At 43.6% G+C, this 26,153-nt stretch overlaps 1 protein-coding gene across 1 annotated transcript in view; it reads left to right on the top strand.

Annotated features, from left to right (window-relative positions):
• Nucleotides 1–26,153, top strand: part of SUGT1 (SGT1 assembly cochaperone of MIS12 kinetochore complex) — a 202,686-nt gene that overhangs the window by 1,262 nt on the left and 175,271 nt on the right. The window contains exons 2-3 of the mRNA XM_089668800.1: nt 6,206–6,287; nt 17,207–17,255. Coding sequence (XP_089524926.1) covers nt 6,256–6,287; nt 17,207–17,255 — 81 coding nt within the window. The 5' untranslated portion in view covers nt 6,206–6,255. The remainder of the gene's footprint in view (nt 1–6,205; nt 6,288–17,206; nt 17,256–26,153) is intronic.

The following is a 26,153-nucleotide window of genomic DNA, read 5'->3' as shown; positions in this document are numbered from 1 at the left end:
CAAATAAATTAACTTCAGTCAGAAGCACCAGCTAAGCGCTCATCAACTTTTTGCCCTCTTTGAATCTGAGTATGCGCTGACACGACTCCGTATTACTAGCAGTACACACAGTGAATGACGAATGTGAGGCTTCCTGTTAGCTAGGTGTCTCATCACACAGCGGAGGCAAAAGAATGTTACATCACTTTCAACATGAAACATGTCACTCTCTCACACCTGCAAACCATGTAATGTTTCCATTTTTTTTCTCACGTACATATAAAAATCTGATTCTTTATTTTTTTTTTTGTTTATGCTAGAAAATTACATAGGACCCCAAATCTATATATATATATTTATATTACATTATACAGTGTTTATATAGCGCCAAAGGGTTTGCTCAGCGCTGTACATTATAGTGGGGGACAGTACAAGAGACAATACAGTAACAATACAATACACAAGGGGTTTGCGGGCCCTGCTCTTTCGAGCTTACAATCTAGGAGGGAGGGGGTAGAGGTACAGGAGGAAGTGGCTGTGGGGGATGGAGTGGTAGGAGGAGTGTAGGAGAACGGCTGTTAGGTGAGGGTGGGGTAGGCTTCCCTGAAGAGATGGGTTTTCAGGGTGCGCCTGTAGGTGAGGAGTGTAGGTGACAGTCTGATGGATTGGGATAGGGAGTTCCAGAGGATGGGGGAAGTCCTGGAGAAGTCCTGCAGTCAGGCGTGGGAGGAGGAGACCAGGGAGCTAGAGAGTAGGAGGACTTGTGAGGAGCAAAGGGCACGGGTAGGGTGGTATTTGGGTATCAGGTCGGTGAGGTAGTTTGAGGCAGCGTTATGGATGGCTTTGTATGTCAGAGTTAGTAATTTGAATTTAATGCGTTGGGCAATCGGGAGCCAGTGAAGGGATTGGCAGAGGGGGGCGGCCGAAGTGGAGCGGTTGGTGAGGTGTATGAGTCTAGTCGCTGAGTTCAGGATAGACTGGAGCGGGGATAGTGTTTGTCGGGGTAGGCTGGTGAGAAGGGAGTAGCAGTAGTCCAGGTGTGAGATAATAAGGGAGTGTACGAGTTGTTTAGTGGTGTCTGGGGTGAGGAACGGGCGTATCTTGGAGATGTTGCGGAGGTGGAGCCTGCATGACTTTGATAGTGATTGGTCAGCAAATGAAATGCATGCTCAATTGGGTTGAAATCAGGTGATTGACTCGGCCATTGCAGAATATTCCACTTATTTACCTTCAAAAGCTTCTGGGTTGCTTTTGCAGTGTGTTTTGGATCATTGTCCATCTGTACTGTGAAGCGCCATCCAATCAACTTTGCTGCATTTGGCTGAATCTAGGCTGACAGTATATCTCCAAACACTACAGAATTAATCCGGCTGCTTCTGTCTTCTGTCACATCATCAATAAAACACCAATAACCCAGTGCCACTGGAAGCCATGCATGCCCATGCCATCACACTGCCTCCACCATGATTTACAGATGATGTTGTGTGCTTTGGATCATGAGCTGTTCCAAGCCTTCTCCACACTTTTTTCTTCCCGTCATTCTTGTACAGATTAATTTTAGTTTCATCCATCCACAGAATGCTTTTCCAGAACTGGTCTGGCTTTTTAGATGTTTTTTGGCAAAGTCTAATCTGGCTTTTCTATTCTTCAGGCTTATGAATGGTTTGCACCTTGTGGTGAACCCTCTGTTTTTGCTCTTGTGAAGTCTTCTCTTGATTGTAGACTTTGACAATGATACGTCCACCTCCTGGAGAGTGTCCTTCACTTGTCAGGATGTTGTGAATGGGTTTTTCTTTACCATAGAGATGATCCTGCGATCATCTACCACTGTTGTCTTCCATGGACGTCCATCCTTTTTATGTTGCTGAGCTCACCAGTGCATTCATCTTTCCTCAGAATGTACCAAACTGTTGATTTGGCCATTCCTAATGTTGCTGCTATCTCTCTGATGGATTTGTTTAATTTTTGAAGCCTTACAATGGCCTGTTTCACTTGCATGGACAGCTCCTTTGAACGCATGATGTAGGTTCACAGCAATAGATTCCAAATGCAAATACCACACTTAGAATCAACTCCAGACCTTTTACCTGCTTAATTGATAAAGAAATAACAAAGGAGTAGCCCACACCTGGCCATGTAACGGCTTTTGATTCAATTGACCATTCCTTTTGGTCCCTTGAAAAAGGGGGGATGGCTAATCTTAAGAGCTGTAATTCCTAAACCTTTCCTCCAGTGTGGATGTACATACCCTCAAATTAAACCTGAGTGTGCACTTTCAGCCCATATCCATTATAGAACTATAGCTTGAATATGTTTTGTTAAATACCTGAAAAAAACTAAAATTGTGCCTGTGTCCAAATATATATGGACCTAACTGTATCTCTTCTGGCCTCCAATGCAGTTGATCAGACATAGATTGGTGTGGTTGGGTGCTACACTGGTTGGTAATAGGCCAGTAAACAAACAACTGAAACAGGAAGTGACAAAATCCTCGGTGCTTCTGGTTTCTGATCTCACAAAGAGGGAGGAACAACACTTGTTCCTCCCTCCCTATGCAGTGCACAGGATGCTGCCTGTCTTAGCTGTCCTGGTTCCCTTTCCGCCACCTGTAGCAGTGATTTGAGTGGCTGTATAGCCACTCAAATCACTTCTACATAAAAGAGCATCACCGCCTGCAGATTTTGATACCAGGATGTTCTCTGTAGCTGCAAGCATCATCCTAGAACAACCAAATAAACCCCAGGATGTCATGTGACATCCACTCAAGTGGAAGTGGTTAAGGACTGCAATAGAAGTCAGTTTTCTGTATGAAGATCCACAATCCGATTTTGACAGGTACCCACTCCAACCACCTAGACCAGGGGTGTTAAACTGGTGGCCCTCCAGCTGTTGTAAAACTACAAGTCCCATCAGGCCCCTGCCTTTGGGAATCATGCTTGTAACTGTCAATCTTGCAATTCCTCATGGAACTTGTAGTTTGGCAACAGCTGGAGGGCCGCCAGTTTGACACCCGTGGCCTAGACCAGTGGTCGGCAAGCCGCGGCTCGCGAGCCACATGCGGCTCTTTACACACTTTAATGCGGCTCTTCTGTGTGCCGGGCGCCCGCTCCCCTCCCTCCCTCTCGGACAGCCGCCCCAAAAGTCAGGACTCTGCAGCTAGCCCAGCAATGGGCAAACTACGGCCCGGCGGACCTTTTATTCCAGCCCGTGGAGCGTGGCAAAGATTGGCTGTCAGGATGTAGGCGGGGCAGCGTGACGAACTACTCTCCTCTCACAGTCCGCCCTGAAGACCGGAACGGCGCGGGAACACGGCGAGAGGAACGCGCGGAGCAAAGGTAAGTAAATTGACACAATATGGGGAATGAATTACTATAGGGGGGATGAATTACTATAGGGGGGATGAATTACTATAGGGGGGATGAATTACTATATGGGGGATGAATTACTATATGGGGGATGTATTTTCAGTTTTAAAAATGTGGCTCTCAAAATAAATTTCAATCGTGGTTTTGGCGAGATTTGGCTCAGTTGAAGAAAAAGGTTGCCCACCACTGGCCTAGACCAGTGGTGGGCAACCTTTTTTTTCAACTGAGCCAAATCTCGCCAAAACCACGATTGAAATTTATTTTGAGAGCCACATTTTTAAAACTGAAAATTCATCCCCCATAGTAATTCATCCCCATAGTAATTCATCCCCCCTATAGTAATTCATCCCCCCTATAGTAATTCATCCCCCCTATAGTAATTCATTCCCCATATTGTGTCAATTCACTTACCTTTGCTCCGCGCGTTCCTCTTGCCGTGTTCCCGCGCCGTTCCGGTCTTCAGGGCGGACTGTGAGAGGAGAGGAGGTTCGTCACGCTGCCCCGCCTACATCCTGACAGCCAATGTTTGCCACGCTCCGCGGGCCGGATTAAAAGGTCCGCCGGGCCGTAGTTTGCCCATTGCTGGGCTAGCTGCAGAGTCCTGACTTTTGGGGCGGCCGCCCGAGGGGAGGGGAGCGGGCGCCCGGCACACAGAAGAGCCGCATTAAAGTGTGTAAAGAGCCGGATGTGGCTCGCGAGCCGTGGCTTGCCGACCACTGGCCTAGACGATTGTAAGTGAAAGTTGACCCCCCCCCCTCCCCATAGTCTTCTGGGAAAGGTCCCCGAAGACTTCGGTACCATTCACAATGCGCAGCACTAACGCATGCGCAGCGGGCATACGGCTGTGAGGGCAAAATCTATCACAGACGAGTGCCCACACTTAAGATTCAGGCACTGTGGAGAGAGGATGGCCGGTGAACTCGGCTGGTGCGAACACACTGCTGGATCGTAGGATAGGTCAGTGGCTGTTTTTTTAAAAGTCAGCCGCTACAGTTTTTATTTTTTTCAGAAGAGACCGGACAGCCATTCTTAAATTTCACCAGTGAGAAATCCTGGCAAGGTAAACAGTGGAGAAGGGTGCTGCTGTCTAAGGTACTGAAGCACCTGTGTGGCTGAAAGGGTGGTGTATGCATTCATTTTTCTTTTTTTAGGCTTTTTTTCCTCTCTGATTTCACCTAGTGATCTGACCAGTAACACCCCTCCTCTCTTATACAGATGCCACTCTGGATGAAGGCATACAGGGGGCAGATTTGGATTGCAGCATTGTCAGTGTGGGGTTATGGGGGTGTTTAGAAGTACCAGCAGATTTAAATACACTAAAAAAATCTAAGTGGTAAATGGTTTGTGTCTTCTCTGTAACTGCAAGAGAGCTTGTTCTTTTGAAAAACAAACTTGCTGGCCAGATCACCAGATGAAAATAGAAGAAAGCCTTAAAAAGAAAATGAATGCAGCCATCACATCTACAAACTGGTAGTCTGCAAAATAATACATGTTTGCTTTTGGGTTTAACCATTTCCATACCGGGCACTTTTACCCCCTTCCTGCCCAGGCCATTTTTCAGGTTTCAGCGCTCTCACACTTTGAATGACAATTGCGCGGTCATACTACACTGTACCCAAACTAAAATTTTATCATTTTCTTCACACAACTAGAGCTTTCTTTTGGGGGTATTTAATCACCACCGGGGTTTTTATTTTTTGCTAAATAACAAAAAAGACTGAAAATTTTGAAAAAAAAACCAAGTTTTTCTTTGTTTCAGTTTTATAAAAGTTTGCAAATAAATAATTGTTCTTCATAAATTTAGGCCGAGATCTATTCTGCTACATGTCTTTGGTGAAAATAACCCAAATTAGGATGTATTATTTAGTTTGTAGGAAAGTTATAGAGTTCACAAACTATGGGATATATCTGGATATTGATCAATCCTGAAGTACTGACAGCCAATCTAATTTCTTGAGGTCCAAGAATGTCAGAACAGTACAGATATCCCCCAAATGACCCCTTTTTGCAAAGTAGACAGTCCGACGTACTTATATAAGAGGCATGGCGAGTTTTTTGAAGTTGTATTTTTTTTGTCATTTTTTGGAAAATGAAAAAATGAAAATAATTATTTTCAGTTTTTTTTTGTTTTTTTTTCATATTGTCACCAGTGCAGTACAGCGTCATCATATAACTGGCATGGCGGTAATCAGGGACACTGACTGGTGACAGCGTGGGAAAAAAAAAAATATTTTTTTTATTTTTAATTTTTTATTACATTTTTTTCTTTTTAAGATTTTTTTTTTCATATTTCACTATGTCCAAAGTAGTACAATGTTACCATAGTAACATTGTACTACTTTGGGGAAGTGATCAGTATTTTTTTTTTTTTTTACACAATTTGCTTATAGCAAAGAATTACTTTGCTACAGTATAAGCAAGCATTTACCTGAATGACATCGATTCATTCAGGGTTTTTTTTTTTTTTTTTGTGCTTAGCTGTGATGGATGGCATGAATGAAGCCATCCATTGTATACAACTGTCATGTGACCTGCTGTGATTGGTCACATGGTACCGGCAACGGGGGCTGGTACGCAGATCTGTCATCGGCCGTGTCCAAGGTACACAGTCGGTGACAGATCACGCCGCTGCGCGGCTCTGCATGCGCGAAAACTGCGCATGTGCGGGAGGACGCCATATGGCGTCCACCCGGAAATCTACAGCATTTTGCCGGCCACCAAGCGGCTATTGGCTGGGGGGCTATTGGTTAATACTGCTTTAACAACAACTCAAAATGAGTACCTTCAGTATATTCTTCAGAGGTACAAGGAACATTTTGTGGATGAACTTGTCGATAACGCATTTTGTATTTTGTTTACAGGTTGTAACTGCAGTACTTGCATTGAACCTCATATCCACAGCCCAGGCACAATGACGGAGACTGTGGTATCTCCTCCTACACAGTGAGTGTGTTTACTTTACGTTATTCATCAATAGCAGTATCCACGATGTGGCCCTGATTACACGAATTACAGTGCTCTTAGATTGTAAGCTCCAAGGAGCAGGGCCCTCCTAACCCTCTTGTATTGAACTGTATTGTTGCTGTATTGTCTCCCGTTATATTGTAAAGCGCTGAGCAAACTGTTGGCGCTATATAAATCCTGTATAATAACGTTCTCCCTAGGACCCTGGTGCCCAACCTGCTGCAGCATTGGTTTTGGTTTGTACAAATTAAAGGCTAATTCCACTGTCCTGAGGATCTTTCATGTCATGCCCATATTTAGGGTATAATGTGAAACATGGTCACTTTCACATTTACTTGATTACAGTATTTATTTTTTTTTTTCACTATGGTTGTGTGAGTGGAGTGAATTGTGAATAAAAGGCTATACGTTCGCTATGCCAGAAGGACTCTCAATGGATCACTAGGACAGTGATAGCCCCACAGTGGTAGGTCCATACCTCCATAGGAACCTGGGGCTGGAAGGATGGTTTGCGGGAGCCTGCGGATTGCACCTACGATGCAATGACCGCTGTTGCATTGCTTTGCAGACTTGTCCGATCACAGCTGTCACAATGTAAATGGTTGTTTTTCCGGTTATCAGCTTCTGGTTTTCCTCACAGAGAGACAGCATGTGGGGGTACAGTGAGTACAGCATTTACACTGTTAATCAGTGTCCTGATCATCAGTGCAGCCTCATCAGTGCACGTTGAACAAGAAAAATTACTTGTTTGCAAAATTTTATAACAGAAACAAAAAAAAAATGAAACTTTTTGAAAAAAAACAAACAAATGATTTTCTTAAAGTTAGCAAAAATTAAAAAACCCAGTGGTGATTAACCACTTCCCGACCGGCCGTTGCATATAAACGGCCAGACGGTGGCAGTACAGGGTTGGGTGGCCGTTTATGAACGGCCTCCCCGCACCCTGCTTGTGCGCGCTCCCTGGGAGCGCGCAGCACCGCGATCCGGTGCCCGTTGTGTCCTCCGGACACAGTGAAACACCGATCGTCGGACGGGACCTCTGTACGAGGTCCCGATCATGTGATCACTGATTGGCCAATCACTGATCACATGCAAAGTAGTAAGCAAGATGTCACTTGTGACATCATTGCTTACTACGTATGAAATCTGTGAATGATCACAGAGGTCACATGGTACAAGGCTATTCACAACAGCCTTGTACCATGTGACAAGCTGTGACCAATCACAGCTCACTCAGTACTTCTCAATGAGTGCAGGAATGCACACAGAGAGAAAGAGAAATGATTGCTTTTACATCCTATATGGGTGTAAAAGCAATCATTGTTAAAAAAAAAAAAATCTTCATCACCCCCCACAAGTAGTACAGTGTCACCATGGTGACACTGTACTGCTAGGGTGACAGTATGTAAAAAATAAAAAATAATATAAAAAAATAAAATAAAAATGTAAAAAAAAATGTATAAAAATTATAATTTTTGGTTATAAACTAATTTTTTTTTTTTTTTACTAAAAAGATAACGGAATACATTTTGGCAAAGATTTATGATGAAATATTATTTATTTGCAAAATTTTATAAAAAAAACACTTTTGTTCAAAATTTTGGGACTTTTTCATTTACATAGCAAAAAAAATAAAAATCCCAGCAGTGAATAAATACCACCAAAATAAAGCTTTATCTGTCTCAAAAAAATGCTAAAAAATTAATTTGGGTACAGTGTTGCATGACTGCGCAATTGTCATTCAAAGTGTGATAGCGCTGAAAGCTGAAAATTGCCCTGGTCAGGAAGGGGGTAAAAGTGTCCGGTCTGGAAGTGGTTAAATACCACCCAAAAAAATCTGTCTAAAAAACAAAGATACAAATTTATTTTGTACAGTTTTGCAAGCCTGAGTAATTGTCATTCAGAATGTGACAGTGCAGGAATGGGGTGAAAGTGCCCAGTATTGAAGTGGTTAAATAGCCCCCTTCCCCCTGAACTTCCTCCTTCGGTTGTTTTGTTTTTTTCTTTTTTTAACCATCCAGGAGCACAGCGTTACATTTGTTGTTTTTCCTTGGTCTGGTGATTATAGTTGTCGGACCCCCTTTCTGGTGGCTTAGGCCAAGTGTGCCTGTTTTCTACAGTCAGGCTTTGCCAGAAGGTGTCCCCTTTTTGATGTCCTCTCTCAGGTTATGCTGCCTATGGATCTCGTGTGGATGGGGCTGCTTGGGAAGAGGATTGCGGCCACCTGGACTGCGGGAAGCGTGGTCAGGTAGACCAAGATAGAGGCAATGGTGTCACTTCTTGTTGGGGGTGGTGCTTTTTCTATTAGCTTCCTGCAGGCTGGGTATAGTAACATGGTGCTGAAAGGACATTGTGATTGTGGGCTCTGGGGATGCCAAGGTGGCGCCGGTACTGGAAGTGTGCTGACACACTTTCTTCTGGGCCAGTTAAAGGAGCTCAGCATCCACTGCGGGGGCATGCTAACTACTAGCAAGATATGGCTTTCTAACACTGGTTGTCTTTTCTTCTATTTCCAATTGTCCAGAAGTGGTGGATTAGTGCGTGCAGCAGCTGGGGAAGATCCCTGAATCACAGATTGAGTGCATGGAGGGGTTTCTCTTTCTGCATGATGGATGTGAGTGACACATCTGATGGAGACAGCGTAATCGTTGGCCTACTGTAGGGGATCCTGGGGAATTCAGTAATGGTTTTCATTTTTCTTTCCAGGTTAATAAGAATAAAAAGATAATCTAAGTTGTTCTGTGAGGGTTGTGTTGTTCAGGTGGCTGGCACAGAATCCACCTCATGCATGCAAAATTATGTCAGCCCGTACGTGAGGAAATGATTACATCCTTTTAAGGCATTTAGATCCATTTTTGCAGATTTAGATCCCAAGCTGCCCCCTTTACCTTTGCTGTCTGAGACTGAAAGTTCACAGGTCCTTCCTCTAAGACACTGGTAGTAGAGGCTGGGCCTGTTTGTGTTGGAAACTGAGTTCCCAGCCAGTGTCAGACTTGGAGGGTGGAGAAAAATGTGGTTCTCTGTCCGGAGATAGTTCATCCTTGGGGGATTAAGATAATGGCTGTTCAGGGCGGTATCTTTTTCTGGCAGAAGATATTGATGAATTGCTGAATGTATTCTATACTTCACAGCAGATTAAAGACTCACAACCAGCTCTTTCTGTACAAGGTAATTTGCATAGCGGCCTTCAAGAATATAAATGCAAGAATTTTCCAATTCATCAGTTTCTCTGGAATATTGCCCTCAAGGAATGGCAGGATCCAGAGAGGAAGCTGTTTTTGTAAATTACATAGTTACATAGTTAGTCTGGCTGCAAAAAGACAAGAGACCATCCAGTTCAACCATCAAAAAAAAAAAAAAAAAGTTATAATCCTACACCCACAGCTGATCCGGAGGAAGGCAAAACCCCCCCAGCAAAGCATGATCCAGTTTGCTCCTGCTGGGAAGAAATTCCTTCCTGATCCCTCGAGAGACAATCAGATATTCCCTGGATCAACTTTACCTATAAATGTTAGTATCCAGTTATATTCTGTGTATCCAAGAAATAATCCAAGACTTTTTTAAAGCAATCCACTGAGCTGTCCAGAACCAACTCTTGAGGGAGTCTATTCCACATTTTCACAGCTCTTGCTGTGAAGAAACCTTTCCGTGTTTGGAGATTTAAATTTATTTTCCTCCAGACATAAAGAGTGCCCCCTTGTCCTCTGTGATGACCTCAAGGTGAATAGCTCTACACTGAGTTCACTATATGAACCACTGATGTATTTACCCATGTTGATCATATCCCTCCTTAATCTCCTCTTCTCAATAGAAAATAAATTCAGTTCCTCTAATCTTTCCTCATAGCTGAACTCCTCCATGCCCCTTATCAGTTTGGTGGCCCTTCTCTGTACTTTCTCCAGTTCCCCAATGTTCTTTTTTTGACTTGGTGCCCAAAATTGAACTGCAAGTAAGGGTCCCAACACTGAACCTTGGGGTAAATAGCACATTAAATGTGGTTTCCTTTCTATTCCAAGGAGCAGAAGTCCCTTTTTAAGTGTCTCAAGTTGGATGCTGCCCAAGTAGCCAAGAATACAGACCTTTCCTTTGAGGATGCTGGTGTCATTAAGGATCAGATGGACAGAAAAGAGTAATCGCTGCTCTATAAGGCATGGTATCCGTCAGCTTTTGTCTTAGGATCAGCCTTGGCTGCTACATGTGTAGCCGGGATTTTGGTCATTTTGGGTACAGAGGTTAATTAAAGGCCAGAATAAGAAATTGGCCTTATGACAAAGCTAAAGGCAAAGGAGGCACACTTTTTTTTCTGTTTCAGCCCTCTCCAAAGGGTCACAATGATGCCAGGCTGGGGATAGGGAGAACACTTTCCTTATTTTTGCAATCTGTGGGCAGAGTTGACAGACAATCCCTACATTCTCCAGATAATGGGAAGATTGCAAACTAGATCTCTCCCGCATCCTAGGCTGGAGATTTTTCATTGCCAATCTGCCAAGAGACCAAAGGAAGAGGGTAGCCATGAGGAGATTGCTTTCTCTGTGGGTAAAGGAACAGGCGATTGTGCAAGTTCCAGAAACTCTGAGATTCATGGGTTTTTACACCCACATTTTTCTATATGGAAACCTTCAAGAAAGTTTTGGATGATCATCTACCTAAGTCGGTTGTACAGGTTTCTCATTTACCTGAAATTCCGCATGGAAAATATTTTTTGGTGAGAAATCAGATCTGTTGGGACGTCTTCATGGTTTCCTTGGATCTTCAAGTTCCCAATCTTCACATCCTGATTTACCACTTGCATCAGAAGTTCCTGCAGTTTGCTAACTAGACAGAGGAAGGGTTACAGCATTGGCAGTTCAGGGCCCTGCCTTTTGGTCTCTCGGCCGCACCAAGGAATTTTACAAAGATTATGTCCGAAGTTATGGCTGCCCTCAGACTCCAGGGAATTTTCAATAACTCCATTTTTATGACGATTTCTGGATTTTCTAACTGAACAGTTTGTGACTTTCTCTGAATCTTCAGGTGGTTCTGCAGACGTTATCTAGGCTTGTCTGGAGATTAAATCAGGAAAAATATAGTCTTCTGCTATCCCAGACAAAGGCGTTCCTTTGATATCTGATACACGAGTCAGGAAAAACTCTGAAAGCTCTCCCGTGATTATCAATTCGTCAACAGATGAATGTTTTGAGTCTCATGACAGCAATTATTGCAGGAGTCACCTATGCTCAATTGCATTCCAGGTGTCTCCAGAGTTCTCTCCTTTGGGCTTGGAATTGCAAATGTGAGTCTTTGGACACACTGTTGTCTCTCTCTGACTCTGTTTTGGTGGATCTTGGTGGGAGGAATCTGAGACAGGGAAATCCTGGGTGATAAGGTCGCCCATAAAACTGACCAAGCATGCCAATCTTTGGGGAGTGGAGAGCTCACCCTGAGGCCTGACAATCCTTCAAATATTTGTGAGTTGCTGGCAATCAAGAAAGCCTTAGAGGTGCTGGAAGACAAAGTTCTGTTGAGGGATGTTATGGTGTGGTTTATCTCAGCCTGTTCAGACACCCCAGCCCTTCAGATCTGAGGTGATCGAAAAAGACTGTTGCATCCATCTCGGCAGTTCATGTCAAGGGAACCCTGAACGACCTAGCAAATTATTTAAGCAGGGTTAGGGTGACCAACAGCGATTGGGAACTCCACCCAAAAATGTTTAAAGAGGTTGTTGCAAAGTTGGGGAATCCATAGGTGGATGTTTTAGTGACCAGGTACAACAGGAAGGTGGAATGGTTTTACACCCTGGCGATAGATCCGGCAGCTCTGGGAACAGATGCGTTTGCCTGCCCTTGACAGTTTGGGCTGGTGTATGCTTTCCCTCAGTTTGCTCTGTGTCCACTGGTGGTCATGAAGATCATCCGAGAATGAGCAGATGTAATATTGATATTGATATGTAATATATATATATTGATATATGATATTGGTTTTCTTCTGATATATGTCAGTTTCCCCCTGTGGGTCCTGCCTGTTTGGCGGGATCTCTTATTTCTGGGTCCGGTCTTAGAAAGCCCTCAGATCTTTCATCTGACTGCTTGGAGGCTAAAAGGCAGATCTTAAAAACTAGGGGATTTTCAGACAGAACTATTGACCCTGTTTTACAGGGTCTCAAGTTAACAAATTGGAGAACTTAAGGCAAAGTCTGGGAAACATTTAGAACTTGACAGAGGAAGAATGGATGATAATCTTTCTCTGTGCCAGTTGTCCTTGACTTTCTTCAGGAGGGAGTTGCTAAGGTCTTGTCCACCAGCACCAGGGCCTGTCCACCAGCTCCCTTTTTAAGTACAGGTTGCTGCTCTTTCAGTCTTCATAGATACAAGTCTTGCTGAGGATCAAGTTGTATGGCGGTTCCTTATGGCTAGGATTCAATGTACTCAGGTGGATGATCAAGGCTATTCCCCCTTGGGATTGGTCATTGTTGCTGAATTCCTTTAGGAGGATTCCTTTTGAAGTGCTGGGGGAAGCAAAGTTAGTTTTTGATATTTAGAATGGTCTTTCTATTGGCATTGACCTCTAGTAGAAGGATTGCAGGCTCTGTCTTGTAAGAATCCATTCCTAGTTATTTTAGAAAACAAAGTGATTTTAAAATTGGACCTGCTCTATTTGCCCTGTGTTTCTGATTTTCATAGGTCATGAGGTGGTTTTACCCAGTTTCTGCAGTTTCCCTAGAAATAAGGAGGAGGAATGCTTCAGCTTTTTAGTTGTTAGAAGATGTCTTATTAGATATCTGGAGTTCATAGGGAGCCCTTTCAACTCCTAGTTTTGTTAAGTGGTTCTAAGAAGGGCAGTAATGCTTCCAAAAGTCCAATTGCTAGGTGGATTGGAGAGACCATTTGTCTAGCTTACAAGCATTCAAGTCATTTGTCACCTGCTAAGGTTGGAGCACACTTCATTAGATCACTAGTCACATCTTGGAGCAGGTGCTTAATAGGAAGACATTGCAAGGATGGCAGTATGGTCCTCATCCTGTGTTTTTGTGAAACCCTATCGGGTGGGCATGTTATCCGGCCAGGATCTGTCCTTTGGAAGGAACGTTTTGTAGGCTGTAGGCCCCCCCCCCTCATATATGGTTGGTGGTTGAGTAGTTTTTACCACCCTTGACTACTCCAGCAGAACTTCACTCTCTCCATAAACGATTACTATTCTTAATCCTTCTGCTGCTAGCATTAGTAAATGGATAGGAAGGTGTATTATATTTACTTGTTTTAAACTTTATTTATTTACATTTCTTCGAGTACTTCCTTGTTTCCATGCCTAGGCAAATGATGTCATACATCCCATGTGTCTTCAGGAGGGGAGGAGGGGTTTTCTCAACTAAGCCCATCCTCCTGCCTGCATGCATGAGCTAAGGACAGATGGATTTCAGGAAGTAAATGCTGCATGAATCATCTGCCCTTACGCAAGATGGCCACTGCCAGAAATGCTAGGTGGTGTTTTTTCAGCAAAATAAAGCAAGGAGAGATGGGTGGACGGATGATTTTGCTTTGAGTATTAAAAATTTAAGTAGTGGTTTTGGTTTGTGGCACTCAGATGCAGTCTAGTTCTGCTTTAATCCTCCGAGGCAACAGCCAGGGTTGTACATGTGCTGTAGCCGTGGCTGGAAGTATACCCCCAGGTGAATGGGGCTGTATTGCAAGCGGCGCGCAACCACATGCAACACACGCAGTTCTGGCACAGTGATGGTACACTTAAGGGGTTAAAACAGGTGTTGAGGAAGCGACATATCACCTGTTTACTGCTTGTCAGATGCCTCTAAAAAGCATGGGTCGCTATTCACAGGAGTAGCAGTCCTTGCTGCTGTTATGAACGAGCCCTAAAAAAGCAGCTCTGATCATAGAGGATTAGAGGTCAAGGTTAAAAGTAATGTACATATAAACCTAAACATACTGTGCACACACAACCTTTTTAAAAATCTTCAGTACTGTACCTGCACTCACACTGTCGGGTACTGCGCTGCAAGGGGAGACAGAGTGCTCAGGACTCAGGAAGCCACCACCCCCTTCCAATTTCTTGACTATATGTCACTGTCCTGACTGAGCTCCCACTGTGCCCATGTACACTTCTGTGGAGGAGCTTGGTTGGTACTAGGGCTGCAACTAACAATTATTTTCATAATCGATTAGTTGGTCGATTTTTTTTTTTATTTCATTAATTGGATAAAAACCTCCAAAGTGTGGTGTATAATTTAGTTATTTAAAGTTTTTAAAAAGAGAATAACGTGTGTGTGTGTGTGTGTGTGTGTGTGTGTGTGTGTGTGTGTGTGTGTGTGTGTGTGTGTGTGTGTGTGTGTGTGTGTGTGTGTGTGTGTGTGTGTTCAGAGGTTTAATCTGGTACATATCCTCAGTCTTGGAGATCAAATTTATTTAACGAAAATATTTTTTAAAAGTCCTAGAATGCTCTCTTGCAGATTTTCAGACAGGATTGTACTATAATATTATGCACGACTGCCACCCTTGTCATAGACAGGTAGCTTGATGCAACTACCTGCGCCTGCTGTAACTCATGATGTCCATACACAAACAAACAAAGTTTTAATTTTAAGGATGTTTGTTTGATTTTTTTTTGTAATTGTTACTGGAATCAAATCAACGTTTGTTTCCAACTGCAGTGATGTAGAAATTTGAAACAGAAAACTTTTCTCTATCAAATGAATTTTCAGACAGTATATGGTTTTTGTTCAGAAATTACATTCATTTTAAAAGCAAGTGCAGGGGTGTAAACATTTTTGAAAAAGCTACTTGTCCAGGCACTAAATCAGTGTCCCAATCTACTTGTCCCTCATGACAATCTACTTGTCCAGATAAAAAGAAAAAAAAAAAAATTTAAATTCTTATTTAAATCGGAGGTGCTTTTAAAAACAAAAGGGGCTTTATGGCGACTTAAACGTTTCATATTTTTAACCTGTTATTTTTAACGGGTTATTGTATCTCAGTATAATGAGCACCGATTGGGTGCTCATCAGGAAAAGGGAGTGTCAGGCTTAGCCTTTAAGCCTTTCTCTGCCAAAAAAACATTAAATAAATTTTTTAAAAAAAGTTTAAAGTGTTCCCGTCCCCCCATGCTTGCACATAGTGGTGAATGCATAAGTAGGCCATGCCCACATATGTAAATGGTGTTCAAACCACACGTTGGGTATCACCACGAATGCCAGAGCAAGAGCAATAATTCTCACACTAGACTTCCTCTGTAACTTTACACTGCTAACCTGTAGACATTTTTAAAGCATCACCCATGGAGATTTTTAAGTACCACAGTTTCACACCATTCCACGAGCATGCACAGTTTTAAAGCATGACATGTTTGGTATCTATTTACTCGCCATAACATCCTCTTTCATATTTCATAAAAAAATTGGAGTATATATATATATTTTTTTTTAATCAAAGTGTATTTTTTTCCAAAAAATATACATTAATTTTTAAAAACTGCGCATTTCAGTTTCGGTTTTCGGCCTAGTGCATTTTGAATTTTCGGTTTCAGCAGCAGAATTTTAATTTCGGTGCACCACTACAACATACCAAAATTTTAAATCCCAAGCAGGGGAGTAAATTGCACATATGACAAACGCTTGGCCTATGGAGTTTGAGATCTGAAATTAGATTTATAGGATGCTACATCTCCAAACTAAATAGTTCACATTAAATCAACTTAACCATATCGACAATGATATAACTCCAAAATAGATCACATTATTTCATCTTGAGCATTTTTTTGACACGTTTCGCTGGACAGAGCCTGCTTCTTCGGGGAAAAACAGCTTTTTACATTTCTAAAAACATGAAAATGAACATTAACCAGATTTAGATGCACATTAACAGGTATGCGGTACATGTGTGTGTATATAAGTGATTTGTTTGTTGTATAGTAATACCTGTTAAAGCTGTAGGCAAATATATGCAAACCGATAAAAATCTATTAATGAAGAGTAAGACTAAAAGGACCACATATGAAGCACGGTATGTTAACCGCTTCCCAACTGCCCTATAACAGAACTACTGCTACAGGGCAGCAGGGCTACGCAAAATCACGTGTGTGTGTGTATATACGTGATTTTGCATTTCTGGGTAGAGGGCACATGTGTGCGTTGCCTTACCATTGCATAGCAGAGAGATGCACAGTAGCATGTTTACATAGTAAAACACACACAGCGCATACAGTAAAACCCAACACAGCACACCGTTAACCCTTTGATCGCCGCCGATGTTAACCTCTTCCTGTCCAGTGTCATTAGTACAGTGTCGGTGCTTTTTGTTAGAATTGATCACTGTGTTAGTGTCATTGCAATGTCAGTGGCAGTCAGTTCCCCCCCCAAATGTCAGAATGCCTGCTGTAAGTCGCTGATCGCTGCCATTACTAGTATTAAAAAAAAAAAATTCCAGTATATATACTGCCATGTCTATAACTTTCACATAAATCAATTAATTTACATGTATTGGGATTTTTATTGTAGCAAAGACATGTAGCAGAATACATCTTGGCCTAAATTTTTTGAAAAATTAGATTTTTTTTAAAACATTTTTTTACTGGATATGTTTTATAGCAAAAAGTAAAAAAAATTGTTTTTTTTTTTTTTTTTTTTATCAAAATTGTTGGTAATTTTTTTTTTTGTTTTATAGTGCAAAAAATAAAAAAAAACAGAGGTAACCAAATACCACCGAAATAAAGCTCTATTTGTGGGGAAAAAGTATGTAAATTTAATTTGTGTGCAGTGTTGCATGACCGCACAATTATCAGTTAAAGTAACGCAGTGCCGTATCGCAAAAAATAGCCTGGTCAGGAAGGGGGGTAAATCCTCTGGAGGGCAAGTTAAGTATAATCCCATGTTGAATTGTTAAAATTAATTTTAGTTTTTTTTTTTATCTTTTTAGATTATTTTCTGATCTTTACGTGTGTGAAAACCCTGTGCGATCATTAGAGGTAAGATCATTTCCTAGTAGATGACTGAAGATATGGTACTTTATTGTCTGCTATTGGGGCTTATTCATAGATTGTAAGCTCCAAAGAGCAGGGTCCTCAATCCCCTCATGTTTTGCATTGTATTGGTATTGTTCTGTCACATGTTCTGTCCCCCTTTGTAATGTACAGCGCTGAGCGAACTATTGGCGCTTTATAAATACTGTATAATAATAATAATAATTTGCTTACTGTTCTGTGTGTTGCATTGCTCAATGCATTTTGGACACTTTTTTCATATTTGTTTTACATACAGTAAGATATTTGAGGGAATTTTAAGGAACTCTGGTCTAGAGTTGTGAGTGGTCTGCCCCAGGATTCTGTCTTGGGGCCACTCGGTAGTATCCCCCAGCTCTGCTGATCCACTGATTTGCCGATGCCTCTCTCTGGTCCCCACTTACATCCCGCTATATTGGGCATGTTGCACACCACATGTGACTTTGCTAGTTTCTCCTGCTCTGGTCTCCCAGCTCTGCTGATCTTTCACTGCTCAGTGCTCTCTCTCTGGTCCCCGTTCACTTTCCGCTATAGCATTCCCATGTTGCACAGCATGTGTGCTGTCTAGTGTGCTAGTTGCTCTGCTGTGGTCTGGACCCTGCTCACTTTCCTGCTGCTCCAGATATGTACACCAGATATGTCTGCACCAGACACTTCCAGAATATATACACATGAATCGGTAGCGACTGATGATGTCTTTCTGGTTTGCTTGTTGGTCTCCCAGTGCATTCTGTGATATCTCATACCTTCAAAACAAAGTGAAGCTAAAGCCGAATAAAAGCCTCTGAAAAGCATCAGGTGCTGTAGGCAAGCGACATGGGGTATACTTTTTAACGCAAAGTGAAACAAAGCAAATGCAATGTGTCAACAGGACTGTAAGCTTACCATTTTATTTGGTGACCGGATCTTTTGAGTGGCATTCAGAGCACTTTAAAAAAAACAAACCGCATGGCCATGCCACATTTCTAAGCAAGTGTAAATGAGCCCTTACTGTGTTTCTGCCTCCTTTAACATCACCTGTGAGCTCTCACACCACCCCCTTTTCACTCACTTCCGTTTGTTTGGAACAAGCACTCATTGTTGACTGCGGTCATGTGCATTGCTCTATACACAGTACACATTTCATAGTCCGTAGACTAGGGGTGCCATTTTGAAGAGCAAGGGCTGCTTAAGTGACTTGGCAAACTGGTCGCGGGCCACAATGAAATGAAATGGTTCAGAATTTTGAATTTTTTATTTTGAATAGCAAAATAAACCTTTTCCTTCTGAAGCTGCTGAATGCCGGCGGAAGGGAGAGGAGGAGAAGCTGGCTTTCAGCGGTTGCAGGAGGAGCCAGGAGCTCTGGTGGGGACTCGGAAAGAGAGGATCAGTGGCTGCTCTGTGCAAAACCACTGCACAGAGCAGGTAAGGATAGACTTGTTTGTTATATAAAAAAAAAAAAGCAAAGCTTTAGTGTCACTTAAACTACATTCTTGCATAAAAAAAACATACTTGAATGAATTTTTTTTTCTTTTTTAAACCAGAGTTTTGTGACTCTTTAAAATAATCCTTGATATTCAGCATTCGAATCAGGAAAAATATAAGGTAACCCCATATGAAAAGTGGTGCACGCAGGACACAGGTCAACAAGGGGGCATATCTCTCATATATAGGCTGCTCCTGGGCACACCTTCCGAAGTTTCCTATATGCTAGACTGGGAAAGGGACCTTGTGGAGGAAAGAGATCTGAATCTATGGCACAAGTGTTTTCTAAGATCATTAACTGGTATCCTGAACATTTGCTTTGTCTGAAGCTAAATTGAAGGTAATTACCTGATGGTACTTCATGCTGACACCTTTTGTCCAAAATGTTCTCCTTTGTATCTCCGCTTTTGTTTTCAAGGTTGTAACTTGTGAGGGTCTATGTACCATGTTAGGTGGAAATGTCCACGCATTTGTAGCTTCTTTGACCTTAGTGCGCAGTCACAGAAGTGTCAGTCCTTCAGACGCCCTACATCGCTCTTCTTAATGTTCCGGTAGATGGCATCCCTAGATGCCTCCAACGCTTGATTTTTTTTTTTTGTTATTTTGCTAGGCGCAAAAATAACTACCGCTAAACCGTGGAAGCAATCTACCGTGTCTCTTGTGCGGATTAACCACTTGCTCTTCAGAGGATTTACCCCCCCCCCCCCTTCCTGACCAGGCCATTTTTTGCGATACAGCGCTATATTAATTTAACTGACAATTGCATGGTCACGCAATGTTGCACATAAATGAAATATATGTCCTTTTTTTTCCCCACAAATAGAGCTTTCTTTCGGTGGTATTTGATCACCTCTGCGGGTTTTACTTTTAGTGCTATAAATAAAAAAGACTGACAATTTTGAAAAAAAACCCAACACAGTATTTTTGACTTTTTGCTATAAAATATATCCAATGAAAAAAAATTTTTAATCCAATTTCATCAAAAGTTTAGGCCAGAATGTATTCTGCTACATGTCTGTGCGACTAAAAAAAATCCTAATACATGTAAATTAGTTGGTTTACGTGAAAGTTATAGCGTCTGCAAATGGTGGTATATGTACTGGAATTTTTTCCTTTTTTTTTTATATACTAGTTATGGTGGTGATCAGCGACTTATAGCAGGTGGGCATTCTGACACTGGATGGGAATTGCCACTGACAGCCCAATGACACTAATACAGTGATCGGTGCTAATAAAAACTACTGACACTGTACTAATGACACTGGGCAGGAAGTGGTTAGTCAAAGGGTCAGGGACGATCAAAGGGTTAACTGTGTGCTGTTTTACATAATGTGCTGTGTGTGTGTTTTACTTGGGAAACATGCTGCTGTGTATTTCTCTCCTGTGCGGAGAAATACACAGCAGCATGTTATTGCTCTGGCAGGAGAGAGACGTGTGTTTACACACAGGTCTCTCCCCTGTTAGTGTTAGCTGGCAATCGCTGGGTGCCGACTGGGAATTTCTGGTCGGGACACGGTGATTGACCTCTGTAGCCGCCAATGGTGGCATGGGTAGGACGGGTACAGATAGAGAGAGAGAGAGAGAGAGAGAGAGAGAGAGATAGATAGATAGATAGATAGATATATATAGATATATATATATATATATATATATATATATATATATATATATATAAAAACAACTGTTTGGAACATTCTTAAAAAGAAGGAACGCACCGGTGAGCTCAGCAACACCAAAAGACCCGAAAGACCACGGAAAACAACTGTGGTGGATGACCGAAGAATTCTTTCCCTGGTGAAGAAAACACACTTCACAACAGTTGGCCAGATCAAGAACACTCTCCAGGAGGTAGGTGTATGCGTGTTAAAGTCAACAATCAAGAGATGACTTCACCAGAGTGAATACAGAGGGTTCACCACAAGATGTAAACCATTGGTGAGCCTCAAAAACAGGAAGGCCAGATTAGAGTTTGCCAGACGACATCTAAAAAAGCCTTCACAGTTCTGGAACAACATCCTATGGACAGATGAGACCAAGATCAACTTGTACCAGAGTGATGGGAAGAGAAGAGTATGGAGAAGGAAAGGAACTGCTCATGATCCTAAGCATACCACCTCATCAGTGAAGCATGGTGGTGGTAGTGTCATGGCGTGGGCATGTATGGCTGCCAATGGAACTGGTTCTCTTGTATTTATTGATGATGTGACTGCTGACAAAAGCAGCAGGATGAATTCTGAAGTGTTTCAGGCAATATTATCTGCTCACATTCAGCCAAATGCTTCAGAACTCATTGGACGAGCTTCACAGTGCAGATGGACAATGACCCAAAGCATACTGCAAAAGCAACCAAAGCGTTTTTTAAGGGAAAGAAGTGGAATGTTATGCAATGGCCAAGTCAATCACCTGACTTGAATCCGATTGAGCATGCATTTCACTTGCTGAAGACAAAACTGAAGGGAAAATGCCCCAAGAACAAGCAGGAACTGAAGACCGTTGCAGTAGAGGCCTGGCAGAGCATCACCAGGGATGAAACCCAGCGTTTGGTGATGTCTATGCGTTCCAGACTTCAGGCTGTAATTGACTGCAAAGGATTTGCAACCAAGTATTAAAAAGTGAAAGTTTGATTTATGATTATTATTCTGTCCCATTACTTTTGGTCCCTTAACAAGTGGGAGGCACATATGCAAACTGTTGTAATTCCTACACCGTTCACCTGATTTGGATGTAAATACCCTCAAATTAAAGCTGACAGTCTGCAGTTAAAGCACATCTTGTTCGTTTCATTTCAAATCCATTGTGGTGGTGTATAGAGCCAAAAATGTTAGAATTGTGTCGATGTCCCAATATTTATGGACCTGACTGTGTGTGTGTGTGTGTGTGTGTGTGTGTATATATATGTATGTGTGTGTGTGTATGTATATATGTATGTGTGTGTGTGTGTGTATATATGTGTATGTGTGTGTGTGTATGTATATATATGTGTGTGTGTGTGTGTGTGTGTGTGTATATATAATTTTGCTCTGCCCTGTAGAAGTACTTCTGCTATAGAGCGAAGTGGTTAAGAAAAAAAGTATGGATCATGTTACACAATAACATGGCGTTTTTACAAGATATGGTCATCAAATTTGAAAAGACCTGGGAACTCTGTGGACTAGCTATATGAACTTTTATTTTCCCTTCCCCTCACCTCCCTCTTTCCTTTCCCTTTCCCTTTTCCTTTCCCCTCCCATCCTTCTTTCCTTTCCCCTCCCATCCTTCTTTCCTTTCCCCTCCCCTCCTTCTTTCCTTTCCCCTCCCCTCCTTCTTTCCTTTCCCCTCCCCTCCTTCTTTCCTTTCCCCTCCCCTCCTTCTTTCCTTTCCCCTCCCCTCCTTCTTTCCTTTCCCCTCCCCTCCTTCTTTCCTTTCCCCTCCCCTCCTTCTTTCCTTGCCTTTCCCCTCCCCTCCTTCTTTCCTTGCCTTTCCCCTCCCCTCTCCTCCTTCCCCTCCCCTCCTTCTTTTCTTTCCTTTCCCCTCCTTTTCCTTTCCTTTCCTTTCCTTTCCTTTCCCCTCCTTTTCCTTTCCTTTTCCTTTCCCTTCCCTTCCCTTCCCTTCCCCTCCCCTCCCCTCCCCTCCCCTCCTTCTTTTCTTTCCTTTCCCCTCCTTTTCCCTCCTTTTCCCCTCCTTTTCCTTTCATTTCCTTTCCCTTCCCTTCCCTTCCCTTCCCCTCCCCTCCCCTCCTTTTTTCTTTTCTTTTCTTTTCTTTTCTTTTCTTTCCTTTCCCCTCCCCTCCTTCTTTTCTTTCCCCTCCCCTCCCCTCCTTCTTTTCTTTCCCCTCCCCTCCCCTCCCCTCCCCTCCTTCTTTTCTTTCCTTTCCCCTCCCCTCCTTTTCTTTACTTTCCTTTCCCTTCCCCTCCCCTTTTCCCTCCTCTCCTCTCCCCTCCACTTTCCCCTCCTCTCCCCTCCCCTTTCCCCTCCCCTTTCCCCTCCCCTCCTCTCCCCTCCCCTTTCCCCTCCTCTCCTCTCCCCTCCCCTTTCCCCTCCTCTCCTCTCCCCTCCCCTCCCCTTTCCCCTCCTCTCCTCTCCCCTCCCCTTTCCCCTCCTCTCCTCTCCCCTCCCCTTTCCCCTCCTCTCCTCTCCCCTCCCCTTTCCCCTCCTCTCCTCTCCCCTCACCTGTCCCCTCCTCTCCTCTCCCCTCCCCTTTCCCCTCCTCTCCCCTCCCCTCCCCTTTCCCCTCCTCTCCCCTCCCCTCCCCTTTCCCCTCCTCTCCCCTCCCCTCCCCTTTCCCCTCCTCTCCCCTCCCCTCCCCTTTCCCCTCCTCTCCTCTCCCCTCCCCTTTCCCCTCCTCTCCCCTCCCCTCCCTTTTCCCCTCCTCTCCCCTCCCCTCCCTTTTCCCCTCCTCTCCCCTCCCCTCCCCTTTCCCCTCCTCTCCCCTCCCCTCCCCTCCCCTCCCCTTTCCCCTCCTCTCCCCTCCCCTCCCCTTTCCCCTCCTCTCCCCTCCCCTCCCCTTTCCCCTCCTCTCCCCTCCCCTTTCCCCTCCTCTCCCCTCCCCTCCCCTTTCCTCTCCTCTCCTCTCCCCTCCCCTTTCCCCTCCTCTCCCCTCCCCTTTCCCCTCCTCTCCTCTCCCCTCCCCTTTCCCCTCCTCTCCCCTCCCCTTTCCCCTCCTCTCCTCTCCCCTCCCCTTTCCCCTCCTCTCCTCTCCCCTCCCCTTTCCCCTCCTCTCCTCTCCCCTCCCCTTTCCCCTCCTCTCCTCTCCCCTCCCCTTTCCCCTCCTCTCCTCTCCCCTCCCCTTTCCCCTCCTCTCCTCTCCCCTCCCCTTTCCCCTCCTCTCCTCTCCCCTCCCCTTTCCCCTCCTCTCCTCTCCCCTCCCCTTTCCCCTCCTCTCCTCTCCCCTCCCCTTTCCCCTCCTCTCCTCTCCCCTCCCCTTTCCCCTCCTCTCCCCTCCCCTTTCCCCTCCTCTCCCCCCACCTCTCCCCTCCCCTCTTTCCTTTCCTTTCCCTCTTTCCTTTCCCTCTTTCCTGAGTGAGTTGTAGATTAGCCACTAGAAGGAATTCTGAATGGCTCAGTGCAACTATTTGCATGGTCTCTTAAATTGCAAGTATAGGCCACATATAAAGCTTGATTAACCACTTCCCGCCCATCCGCCTGCAATGTACTGCGGCCGGGTGGCAGCTGCAGGCACAGCAACATACCCGTACGTCGCTCTGGCTGTTCTAACACAGCGCTCCCCCACCATGACAGCTGTGTCCGGTGGACACAGTGGAATAAAGATCCCAGTGAACGGGACCCGATCACATATTCACAATGTAAGCTAAGCTGTTATGAATCAATCTCATTCATAACCGCTCTGCTTCTCCTAGTGAGCTGTGATTGGCCCACAGCTGTCACATGATACTTGGGGCTAATCACAGCAGCCTGTATCATGTGACCAGCTCCAGCCAATCGCAGATCATCTGGAGCTGTCGAAAACCTAACTCATTGATGACAGTTCATGAATGAGTTAGATTCATGATAGCAAGCTTTGCATTGCAGGATAAATGATCTTTATTTTTCCTGCAAAGCAAAGTGTAAAAAAAAAAAAAAAAAAAAAAAATCCCTGATCACCCTCAAGCATTTCGTCACTTCAGTTATGCAGGATATAAACCGCACCATTTGTAAATTAGGAAAGCATCTGATCACACCGATCTTGGGCAGAGGAGATATCTAGAGGGAGAAAGAGAAATCACCAAAACAGATTCCAGGGCAGCATCCCATACATCTCCAGCAAACTCTCCAATATCCCAGGACCACCGCACCCTACCCCGGAGACTAGTTTGATAAATACGTCTTTCTTTAATTCCCTTTGATGTGGTCACGTTATCCAGAAGCAGCAACTCTCATTTGTCAGGGAGCCATTGACAGTGTGGTGTAACTCCTAGAGTTGTGATGTCACCCCTGGCTTGGGTTGCCCCTCTGATGCTGGTGCCACTTCCCATGCAGAATCCATTCACTGAAACAGGGAAATTGCTGCATCTGGATTATGTGACCATACCAAAGCAAGATAAATAAAGTAATTACACTGACTTTTTATAAATGGAAGGCAGCATAGGCAAGAGGAGGGGGGAGACAAAATTTTTGACAAATTGGCCTATACTTCAACTTTTAACAACTGTTGAGTTAGGAGTCCGATGCACAGAGGGCTCTTTATGAGTGGACATGGTTATTTGGTCTAGGCTGGATACTTCTACTATGTTTACTAGGTACTGGGATTCATTTTGTGTGCCATTCATAAAATGCAGGCTACTATGTGGCTCCTGTGTTTTTTGTCAAAACCCTTGCTCCATGCACCATAACTGGAGTACTTCAATACTAAGTTCACGTTTATGAAAAAATTAAGAAATGAACATATTTTTTTGCAGGAAATAAATGTTCATTTATTTTTTTTGACAGGAGCCTGCAGTGTATTGGACCCACAGTCAGTGGATCGCAGGTGCAATGTCAGTTATCTGCAGACATGTCCTCCAGCTTTCTACCTGTCCCTCAGTACAGATTTTCTGTTTTGAAATCTGGAGGAAGTGTAAGTGGACTATGAGGGCACTCATCAATGACATTGCAGTCCATTGAGAATTGCAAACTGTCTGCCATGGAGGAAGACGCGACTTGTAGTTCATTCATTCACAAATTTCTATGAATGAAAGTTGCGGCTGTGCAGGCAGATCTTCATACAGCTGTACTGATTTTACAATGTGGTAGCGGCTGCAGGGGAGAAGAACCCCCACCTGCTTTCACAGGAAGGTGAGGGGAGTGCTGGATGAGGTGTACGGGTGTAACATGTTCAGAAAGGTGATCTTTTCCTTTCATTTGTGTTTATATGCAGTCATTTGGAGATTGACAGCAGTTTTCTGTACTGCAAACTGCTGTGATCCCTTTGTCATTAGCCATGGAAGCTTGGCCAGCTTTTGTTTCTCTCTGCAATAGAATCTGCTGGATCTGCATATGGAACTTAACCAAGGCTATCTGCTAAGTTAAACTGGCAGATGCCAGAAGAAAGTGTGGTGGATTTTTTTTTTTTTATGAAAACGTGCCCCCCCAAACCAAATCCTCCCCAATATTTTTAAAACGCATTGATTAGGTTATTCGTCAACTAGTTATTTTGTTATACATGTATTTAAATAACAGTTCACTTTATTTCATAAATGACATTGATATTTACCGATTTTGTGTTTAGTAATATTTATATGTCCGGTCAGCCCCCACCCAGTCCGTTAGGCGATCTTTGAAAACTCACTTCTTCAGGCTAGCCTACCCCACCTCCACCTAAGAACTGTACTTGAATCACCTCCGCCAGATCATCCCCCGCAGCTTTCACCTTTTGTATCATCTCCCCCTTCCTTTAGATTGTAAGCTCCACGAGCCGGGCCCTCCTATTCCTTCTGTACTGAAATG

This window comes from Staurois parvus, unplaced genomic scaffold, assembly GCF_062004578.1.
Source record: "Staurois parvus isolate SC_StPar_1 unplaced genomic scaffold, SC_StPar_1.0 ptg000064l, whole genome shotgun sequence".
Classification (NCBI taxonomy): Eukaryota; Metazoa; Chordata; class Amphibia; order Anura; family Ranidae; genus Staurois; species Staurois parvus.
This window is presented reverse-complemented; position numbering and strand designations above follow the sequence as displayed.